Below are 11360 nucleotides of genomic sequence, written 5' to 3' on the forward strand. Positions count from 1 at the left end.
AGCCAAGGTGGACTTGAGTGTTGGACTATAACTCTGGAGACCAGGGTTTGATTCCCAACTTGGCCATGAAATCAACTGGGTGATCTTGGGCAAGTCACATGCTCTCAGCCTCAGGAGAAGACAATGGCAAACCTCATCTGAACAGATCTTGCCAAGAAAAACCCTTAATAGTTTTGCCTGAGGGTTGCCATAAATTGGAAATGACTTGAAGGCATACAACACACACTTCAGTAATTCCAATTGTATCCATCAGACTTGCTCAGTAGCAAGTCTTGTTCTTCCAAAGTCCAGTGGTTCTCCCTGTTCAAAAGTTGTTTGTTTTGCTTTTGAGAAATGCCCATGTACCTATAATTCTTTTGCTACAGAGATACAGATAAAGATACTGTCTTTCCAAATCACGCTTTTATTTTGTGGGCTGTTGCTTTTTCCTACACTCAGACATCACCTCAATACTGGTGTGAAAATGTAGTTTTTCCTTAAGGTAACACTTCCATTGCTAGGGAGAACACTGTGTGATCTGGACTGGCAGTTTTGAACTGATGACAAAGTGCAATTTCCCATCTATTCCTAGAACTCAGTTTCATCCTGGGTTTCATTTTGTTTCCCTTCATTTCTTTGCTGAATGCACACTTCTGTGCCATAAGTGCTGATGTTCACTTCATTGGCAAACAGGTCTATTTACTGCTTTGCAGCAAAAGCATAATGTTTCATAATTCTTTTATTGCTCTTTTTAAAGCTTTCTTTGAAGACTATGAAAACCAGTGTGTTGTAATGATTTGAGTGTTGGACTAGGACTCTTGGGGACTAGGGTTCGAATCCCCACTCAGCCTTGGAAACCCACTGGATGATCTTGGGCAGGTCACGCTTTCTCAACCCAAGAGAAAGGTAGTAGTGAACCTCCTTTAAATAGATTTGCCAAGAAAACCCTACAGTAGGGTTCACCATAAGTCAGAGCTGACTTGAAAGGCACGTAACAATAACAAAAGAAGGACCTGTGCCCTCTCCTTTGCCCTGGAATATGTTTCTCTTTTTAGTGGTGAGAGGGAAATTCACCCCATAAAGTAAGGCTAAAACAAGACATACCTACCTCCCACCCACCTTTTGTAGTATAGATGTCTTTTTACTAATGCAAGTGCAAGACTGGTAAGGCATAACATGACATGGTTCTGCAGATGGAAGAATGACCATCTGTGGAAGCCGTTAAAAATGTAGGGACTTTGAATGACTGACATGACCCTCACTTCATTAAAATGGATAATCAGCATAGAGTTGGAAGTAACCCTTGTTTTTGTAGAAATCTTTCACTTTTGCACAGATGAAAAGTGCTTTTTTTTTCTTTTGTGACATCCAAGATATTTGCCTCCCAGCTTGTAACCTAATAGGCTGTAAATGGCTTTTGGGTTCTTCTCACTTGCCCAATTTGATAGGTGTTTCTTTTCTGGGTTGGTGAGAAGAGGAATCACCCAAAGTTGATGAAACCCACACAACATCAATTCCTCCTCTCTCCCACCCCAGAACGCACCTTCACAGTAAGTACCCAATGTGGCATTTCCCCCTTCTCTCTCATATTCATGTAATAGAGTTAAATAACCCCAAAACACACACACACACTCATGACTCCAGCACTGCCAGAACAGATGGAATAAAGGTGAAGCTATAGCTATGATTCACGTACTTGCTATCAACTATAACAGCACCAGACATTTATTTGTCTGTTAAATTTACTACTTGCTTTTCATTATAAATATAACTCCAAGTAGGGGTACAACTAAGCACAACAAATCCATATAATCTATCACGGAAAAAACAAGGAAGGCATAAACACTTTAAATAGCAGTTTAACAAGGCACAGTGACCCAGATTCAACTAAAAGCCTAAGGCCAGGAACCTTTAGTGACACACCACACATGTAAACAGACTTGTACACAAGCCACGCTACTTTCTCAGCATTTGGGTGGAGAAGTGTCAATGGGAAGAGGAAGCTATTGAGTTGGCACTACCTATTTCTCAAACTCCTGGCTTCCAGTAAGAGAGAGACATACATGGAGCCAGAGTACAATGGGAGGGGTGACTTTGACAATCACTTCTGCCACAGAACCAAGTTGTCCTCTCATGGTACTTTGATTCATTGGACCTCCTACCTGTCCTCTCTGATTTCAGTCATTTGAGAAATAGGCAGCTTGGAACTGGCTTCCTTCTCATCTTATCCCCTCCACTGTTTACATTTCTCTATGTCTTTAGTTGACAGCAAAAGTTCCCAGTGTGTAGATCACTGTGGCCAAGCTGTCCCAGTCCTGGAGCAACACAGTTACTGTTGCTCTACCTCTTGCACTCAAGAAAAACCCAGTAGATCTCCCTAGAGTAGAGGGAGCATGGTGTAGTGGTTTGAGCATTGGACTGTGACTGTGGATATCAGAGTTCAGTTCCCTGCTTGGATGTGGAAATCCACTGAGCCACCTCATACTGCCACAGAAAACACCGTGATAGCTTCATCTTAGGGACACCATAAGTCGTCAACAACTTGAAGGCACACAACAACAGCAACAGTAACAACAGTTATCTGTTGCACTGCACACTGGGATTTAAGCAGTGCCTCTTTTCTCATATGGATCTGTTCTAGGACATTAACACATATAACATCACCAAATAGTTAGGGCTTCACCCTGGAGAATTCTGGGAACTGTTGTTCAAGAAGAGGGGCAAGGAACCATAGTTCTACTAATCCTTTGTGAGAAGCTGGGTTGGTTTGATAGCTGGATAGGTTATAAGATGCACTTAACAGACACACATACATAGAAGAGAATAGGTAGAGATTGGCCATTTTGGGACATATACACACATAAGTCATGCAACACATGCAGGGTCAAAAATTCACTATTGCACAACAGACATATTCTGCTGATTGCAACGGAGACAGTTGCACTGGCAAAATGTTCAGTTTCTTGTCTTTGCAAATTGATCGTTATGCATTGCAGTTTTGCATCCTGCACTTTCCATTATGGTTGTGGATCCTATACTTTGCATTTTGGTTGTGCTTCCTGTACTTTGCATTGTGATTATGCATTGCAGTTGTAGATCATATCCTCTGCATTGTGGTTGTACTACTTGTATTGTGCATTGTAAAATGGCATCCAGTCATTGGAACGTGTTGTACAATGCTGCCATACTACATAGGGGTTGCATAGTGCTGCCATGGTGTATACAGATATATGCTACTCTGGGAGATGTTGGATTGAAGTAGGTGTGTGTTTATGTGTGCTAGTGCATGTGCACTTTTAACATATGCTAACTGTCATGTATAACCATTGTTGTGCATATATAGGAACAGTGGGATCTTTGAGCTGTTCAAATAAATATGCTTTTGGTGTTGTGTGCCTTCAAGTAGTTTTATCTTATGGCAACCCATGGGGTTTTGTGAGGGTGAGAATGTGTGACTTGCCCAAGCTTACCCAGATATTTTCCATGGCCTACTGGGTCACCTTGAGCAAGCAGGGATTCAAATCCTGGTTTCCAGGTGCAGCGCAGTGCTTAAGCTAAAGGGAGCTATTATTTTATAACCTCTGTAATTAAGGGCATTTCTGTAGTCTTTGTGAGTTTAGTGTGAAAATGTATTTCTTTATGCTCTTGACTAAGCAAATAGTTCTTTTGAAGCCACTCTTAAAATGGCACTGTAAGATGCAACAGCTATTAATGGAGACAAATGCAAAGCAGAGGATGAATAAGCCGAGCAGAGAGAAATCAGGAATGAAGAAGTCAATCCAAAATTGGCAGCCGAAGAACAAAAACTTGCATCGGGAGACAGGCTCAATAATATTGAAAAGCAAACATGGGAGGGAATCCGAATTCCAGGTGGTAATGCTGCCCATCGGAGTAGCAGTAAAGGACTCTTTTTGTGGTTCATAAATTGAATTTATTGACTCCTCTTTCCTTCCTGCCTCGATTGCAATCGTCTCGTCTCGTCATCTGTGCACTCCTTATTTCGCACTCGGTAATCTCACAGCTCTATCTCTCCCTTAGAAAAACCTTGCCGAGCTGCTAATATTGAGGGCTTTGACACTTGGCTGTATCACGAGTTAAATCTCTACCTGAAGTTATCTTGAGGCAGTCTGATAAGCTCTGAAGCATATTATTGATATATTTGTGTGTGTGTATGTCTTGTGTCTCTGTGCATAGGGATATGCCAAAGTGGAAAGACAAACAGTTGCTTATTCTGCTCATTAATGGGAAGGAGAAGGCATTGACTGCCTTCTTTGGAGTCAACAAGTAGCCATACTTAAAACGACAGTTTTGAATTGAGTGAGTAAAAAAAAATATATTGATTCTTCAACAAGTCTGCACATGCAAGAGACATTGGACACTTGTGCTTTATACTGTGAGGGTGGGGATTCCCTTTTGGAATGCTCTCCTTTAATAAGAACAACAAAACCCTATTAGAAAGCTAATATAGCACAGAGTAAGCCAAACCAGAATGTTTCCTCTGGCTTATTAAATTTATACATTGAGCAGCATCAGGCTTCCCTACTTGTAGTCGGAAATATATTCTGCCTACTCATTCTCCTTAGTAAGCTTGTTTATGCTTCTGGAGCATTGTTCACGGAGTGAGACATTAAAGGCCACAGCTGGGGCATCTGTGCCGGGGCGAAGGCCAATTTTCATCTCTGTGCCTTCCTGGCAGGGCACACCAGAATGTTTCTGGCAACCTGGAGTGATATGACATCACTTTTGGTTTTGCTTTTGGCCTCGTTCAAAGCAGTGTAGACCAGGAACAAAAATATTGCATTAGCAATTTTGCTGCCTACGTTTAAAACATGGTTTGGATGCCTGTGCTGACCAGTTTGTGTATTTGTGGTGCCACCCTCCACATCGCTCACCCCACATCTGCACATTCTTGTATTTACCTATCCTGTGCTCCAACCACTTCATAGTATCATTCTGTTTTCACCCAGCTGAACACTGTTTTCCTTTTAGGAGAAGAAGATGAAGACAAAATAGGCACTGAGCAGTTCCACGTTTACTCTATTGTCTATCACTGCCTAGCCTTTAAAAAAAAACACACACATACACTCCTTTTTATTATTTTTGCAGGCCTGAGCTCATTCTGATCTTTAGCTTTCTGATGTTCTCCCTAGAAATATTGTCTACTAATTTATACTCTTCAGTAAGTTGCCCCTTTTTCCAGTTGTTGCATGTTCCTTTTTAAAGGCTCAGCTGAGCCGAAAGGTTCTTATGCAGGCACCTACGTTTCTTTATGTCTTCCATTTTGTGGTGTGTCTGCATGTGATTATGCCACCAATATCTTACCTTCAAGAAACTCATCCAAACTGAACCTCCTTCTCTGAGTGTTTGTCACGTGGGATTTTTACCAGTATTTCCTCGGGCACATGGAAGTTACATTCAGAAGGTCTATCCAACTATACTCGGCTGTCCATTTCCATTATATAAACAGATCCTCAGAGGAAATGGTCCCTTCCACCATAAGTCCTATTACATCCACACTGTTAACCAGTTTACCCTGTCGGTGAGAAACACTTCTACGATAGTCAATATCTGTGTGGCTTCTTCCATCTTCTGGAAAATGAAACAGTCAGCAAGGCAATTGTAGGATTTGTTGGCACTTACATTATTGGCAGAGTTTGACTAGATATCAGATTATTGCTATATCTCAGGTTAACTAACATGATTGGATTTGGGAGATAGATGGCTGGTACCCACCCTATGGATGTCAGTTTCCATCATCAGATATTTAAGTCCCTAGACACTTGGGATGTTTTGGTCTTGTTAGCAGTTCCTGTCCCTGCCTCCCCAGTAATTCTTTTTGTGTAAGTATTCTGTTAGTTTTGTTCTTATTAACAATTATTGCAGGGAAGTTACAGGTTATGCATTATTACCATAAAGTGTATCAACACCTGCGCTTGCAACTGGTCATACTGACTATTCCTTTTGTAGCATTTATGGAGTTCTTAAGAGTGTGCAGAGGTACTGATAGTGGTGGTGTTTTGCTCTCAGGTCCTACCATTTGCTTCTCCATCTGAAACCACTATGTTGAATACTTAGGCTCAGATTTGAGGGATTGTTTTTAACCAAGGGACATGCCCAACAATTAGCGCATTTTTCTGAGCAATTAATCCAAAGCGTTGCAGGTGTAGCTGCCGTTGCTTCGAAAACAGGAAGGAACCCCCTGCGTACCCAGCTCAATCTTCTCGGTGTCGTACAGGGCATCCCTCGCAGCGGAAATGAATTTTGTTTTACAGTCAGCAGTCTGTGAGTGATCGCCAACCACCTGCAATTTCTTTTTGCCTCACCTGGCAAATTCCTAAAGGGGAAAGAAGCAGGGTTCTGTTTTTCAGCTTGTGACATTTCCCCCCAACCCCCCATTGCCCCTGAAAGACATTATGTTAATTTATGCAGTGTTTAAATTTATACGGTGTTGAATATTAAGAGCCTGGCAACGCATTACATTCATCATGTCAGAAGTATTCCAAGTGGAAGCCAGGCTTTGACTACTCAGATTTCTGAAGTTTCCTTGGAACTCGGCAAAAGAGAACTTTAGTAGAGGTAGAGGCAAAGAACCAAAACTCCCAGCCACCTTTCTCCCTGCTTTTCGAACCCACATGTATTTTAAGGATGTATTTCTTTGCTGACTTCCTTCTCAGTGGAAGCAACAAGTAATTTTTAGCGGATTTATTCTCCCTGTGAGCAAGTCTTTGAAAATTGTGCAGTGTTCAGTTAATGTTTGCAGTTTGGGATTCATTCCGTGCAAAATTCACTTGTGGTTGTTTTGTGCAGAAAATCGCATTAGATTAGCAATAATATTTCTGAGCAGAAACCCTGTTCCCTATGTAGAACATGCTGCTTTCCCTGCAAAACAAACAGAATTTTCTGTGCAAAATAGCTGTGTATGAATTTTGAATACACAAATTCCTGAACTGCAAAGATTCTCATGTGTCCCAGATTCTTCTCATCAGGGTTTCTCTACACTCAATTAACTAGTTTTTACCACTTTCTGATATTCCTAGTATGTCTTACCTCTCCTTCATCTGTTAGTTGTTAAGTAGAAGTTCAGGAGAAGAGGAATAGCCAGTAAAGGAGATAGAGAAGTAGAGGCAGACAGAAAGAGAACTATCACTTTGACCTCCTGCTTCTCTCTTTAACTATGATCTCCTAAAGCAGGCTTCCCCCATTCTGGTGCCTGGCAGATGTGTTGGACTACAACACCCATTATCCCCCCCAGCCAGCATACTAGTTGGCTGGGATGACTGTGGAGATGAGACTTGTAGTCCAACCACATGCCACTCTCTGTATTTCCAGGAGTGTTTCAGGTTTATCATCAGTCAAGGGCTTGGAGTCTGCATGGATGCTGTTCACACAACAATGGTAGTGTATGGTTAGTAATATGGCATAGCAGTTTAAGTGTTGGACTGTGACTCTGGAGACAAGGGTTCGATTCCTCGCTCAGCCATGAAACCCACTGGATGATCTTGGCCAAGTCACATGCTCTCAGCCTCAGGGAAAGGCAATGGCAAACCTCCTCTGAACAAATCTTGCCAAGAAAACTCCAGAATAGGATTGCCTTAGGGTGGCCATAAGTCAGCAATGTCTTGAAGGCACACTTCAACAACAGGGGAGACACTTCCCAGTTGCCTGGAAACTTCCCTTATACTTCTGCTGTCAGTGGCAGATCAATGAGTGAAACATGTTAATCTGGAATAAATATACAATGTAAAAGATGGGATACCATGATACTGTGCTGTCACAGTATCAAAAAGATGCTGACTGAGAACCTGTGTCATGTTTTCGTAGTCTATGTCTACACAAGGGGTAGGCAAAATGCAACCCATAGTCTACAGAGGCGAATGACACCAAGAGGATACTATCCATTATATGAGCACGTTCAAAAATAGACTGTTGCATTGTAGCTTCTTGATTTGTAGACGTGCCACCAGGACCTGGTAGGAGTCCACACTGTTGCTCTTCTCCCAGCCAGCATCATCACACAGTTTCTGAGAGGGGAGATACTGGTTTGGGGACACTGATATTACCCCTACACCCATCCCTTTGGTGGTCAATCACTTCTAATTTAATAGGTGGGACGCTAGTTTGGGGAGACTTCTATTAACCCCTACACTCATCCCTTTGGTGGTCAGTCGCTCCTGATCTAAGATCTGGGATACTGGTTTGGGGAGACTGATACCCATCCCTTTGGCTGTCAAGCACTTCTGGCTTACTATTGACCATACAGTGGCTCCTCTGGCAAAAGAAGGAGCCCTTAGTAGAAAGCAAAGATTGGACAAATGCAACTCAGCCAGGAGCTTCCGATCAGAGGTGTGAGCAGCTTTTGTCTGCTGCATTTGCCAAGGGGGGCATGTTGAGTCTCCACATATCACCACTTGGTGCCGTTATGCTGAGCTGTGCTGTTTTACAAGATTGAGTGGCAGGTGTTGATTTTCATGCAGCTGGTAAGGTTATTTGGGCTGCTACAATATTGCCTGTTACAGAGTCATAGAACCCCTCCCCTCAAAAGAAGTAGATACCTGCCCCTGGGAGCATACAATCTACTTTTCAGCAATGGAGGAGACTGTAAGGGAAAGGGAGTTGAAAGAGTCACAAACAGAGGGGCAGGAGGAATGAGTTTAAGGGGTCCTGGAAATGCTTTTTTACAAAAAGGTTTGAAAGATGGGAGGATAGTTCAGAGGCACTGTGGAAGGACCTTCAGGCAGGTAAGGAGGGCAGAACCAGAGTGGTTCTGCAAAAATGGACTGCAACGTACAGAGTATCCAGCTAGTATTGGCCAATGGCTGGTTGGAGGATTCTGCAAGTTGTAGTCCAAAAAAGTAATCTTCTCAAGCTCTGAACAGATCGTACTAGGACTGTTTCTACCCAAGGAGCTGGGGATGTTTAGCCTGGAGAAGAGAAGGTTAAGAGGTGATATGATAGCCCTGTTTAAATATTTGAAAGGATGTCATATTGAGGAGTGAGCAAGCTTGTTTTCTGCTGCTCCAGAGAACAGGACCCAATGGAGCAATGGATGCAAGCTACAGGAAAAGAGATTCCACCTCAACATTAGGAAGAACTTCCTGACAGTAAGGGCTGTTCGACAGTGGAACACACCCCTTCCTTGGAGTGTAGTGGAGTCTCCTTCCTTGGAGGTCTTTAAGCAGAGGCTAGATGACCATCTGTCGGGAATGCTTTGATTTGGGTTTCTTGCATGGCAGGGGGTTGGACTGGATGGCCCTGCGGGCTCTTCCAACTCTATGATTCTATGATTTGGAGCCCAGTCATTTTGTGTTTGTCTGTTGCTTCTAGAAGGCCATTAGGAGTGAAAGGGTCTTGTTGAGGAAGCTAGAATTCAAAGCCATTCCTCACGCAGAGAGAACCAAAGAGAATAGCTCCTTTCCCTACTGCATGCTAATTGACTTGCTTCCTGAAACCTTAATACAGGGGCTACCTCCTAACTTTGCCTGCCTAAGAATTGAGATCTGTTGGAAGGGCCCTCCTCTATGTCCCACCAGTGTATAATGTGCAAGGACATTGGCATAGGGCCTTCTTAACTATGGCACCCTGCTAATGGAATACCTTCCCCTTGGAGACCCACTTGGTGCCGACACTGATGTCATTCCAATGCCAAATAAAACATGGCTTTTTATTAAAACTGCAGGAGGACAATTTGCATGTGTGTTGCAATTTACTTTATTTTAAATTGTTTTAATTTGCTTTTTAATTGTCTTGTTTTTAAATCTGGCTAGGGTTTAATATGTTTTTGTGTGTGCTTTCATGTGTCAACTTATGGCGACCCTATGAATTTCCTAGGGTTTTCTTTTCCCAAGGAATACTCAGGAGGTGGTTTTGCTAGTTCCTTCCTCTGAAATAAAGCCTAGATATTTATTGATAGTCTCCCATCCTGACCCTACTTAGCTTCCAAGATCAGAGAGGATCTGGTGCATTACGTTTTTAGTCTTTTAAAAATAGTCATATTGTTTTAACTGTTCTAAACTGATTTTAATGTCCAACACCCTGAGACCTTTGGATATTGGGTGGGAATTTTTAAAAACCAATTAATTAAAAATAAATAATCAGCATGCAGGATACATAGGTATGGTGGTGCTGAGAGGAGGTCCACAAAGGGCAGCATTTTGTGGCTGGTATTTTCTGTATTTGGAATCTTGTGGGGTAGAAAACCGTCTGCATATTATTAGCATATTATTGTGATTTGAACCATCCAAATCTCCTTTCCCCCCTGCAGACACCTTCCTGCTTTTGCTACAGCATTGAGCCTAGTTTGTGTGAGTTGAGTCAGAAGCAGGGGGATCTTCTCGTGGATGATGGTCCTGCTTTTAGGAGTGATAGTGATAGCTTTGTAGTTCCTTTCTTTCTGTGTTTTCTGACATGCAGATCTGCTTCATAGTTGTTGTTTTCCTGCTTTCCTTTCTCCTGCAGAGCATGGCTGGCCGTGGAGGATAAAGCCCGCTCTACATCAAGTGTCAATCGATCAACTCCAATTCCAGCAGCAGAACGGGGTGTTTCATTCAAGAGCTACCTGACAGCCCATTTCCAGGGCAGGCAGAGAAAGCGAGCAAATCCAGAAGGGCCAAATCAAGACTGGTGGACATCTCGGCTCAATCAACATGGCCAAGACCTGTATCTTCCTACAGTAGAAATTGCACATTTAAGGGCAACTAGTAAAACTGACTTACCGGTGGTTGAAGGAAGGCAAGGCCCAGAACTTCCACTGACCTTAAGGGGGGCAAAAATATCTGATTCGGATGTTTGCTATGCTGCCAGCTGCTTCTCAGAGTTTGCCTTGGCTGCCTGCTGTGTTCTTCCAAATACTTTGTTTTCCTTTGCATAATCATGAGCATGTTGGTTTAATTTATTGCCAGAATTATGTTGCAGAAAGGGTCATCTGTCTTCCACCTCCTCTGCTGGAATCATGTTTTGAAAATCTCCACTGCATGGGAGTTCATTGATTGCAAATTATAATTCTAATAAGGCGTTTGATTGCATTGTAACGGTAACCTGTGATAGTGCTGAGCTGTCATCAAATACTGACAATGATGTTTTCTCAGTATGAGTAATAAAACACATTTTATGAAAGGGAGGTCTCTGCCTGCTTGTTGTGTTGTGCAAAAGGAAGAGTAGGTTCTGTCAGGAGGCATTCCTGCATGAGCCCCACTGAAGTATTTGGGGCTGCTTATTGGGTTGTTCCCTTCAGTTTCAGGCCAGTTTTATCACCTCTAGATCCAACTTGCAAAATTAATTACAGATTGAGTATGCTTTATCTGAAATGCTTGGGACTGAAAGTGTTGGGGGTTTGGGATTTTTTAGGATTTTGAAATTTGCATAAACACATATAATGAGATTAT

At 42.5% G+C, this 11360-nt stretch overlaps 1 protein-coding gene across 2 annotated transcripts in view; it reads left to right on the forward strand.

Moving 5' to 3' along the window:
• Positions 1 to 11095, forward strand: part of CHCHD3 (coiled-coil-helix-coiled-coil-helix domain containing 3) — a 265622-nt gene extending 254527 nt beyond the window's left edge. For both annotated transcript variants that reach the window (XM_089527459.1, XM_089527460.1), the window contains one exon: positions 10435 to 11095. In XM_089527459.1, coding sequence (XP_089383585.1) covers positions 10435 to 10458 — 24 coding nt within the window. In that variant the 3' untranslated portion in view covers positions 10459 to 11095. The remainder of the gene's footprint in view (positions 1 to 10434) is intronic.
• The last annotated feature ends 265 nt before the right edge of the window (positions 11096 to 11360 follow it).

Source organism: Sceloporus occidentalis, unplaced genomic scaffold (genome assembly GCF_023333645.1).
Source record: "Sceloporus occidentalis isolate IW3139 unplaced genomic scaffold, rSceOcc1.0.p SCAF_5, whole genome shotgun sequence".
In the NCBI taxonomy this organism is placed as follows: Eukaryota; Metazoa; Chordata; class Lepidosauria; order Squamata; family Phrynosomatidae; genus Sceloporus; species Sceloporus occidentalis.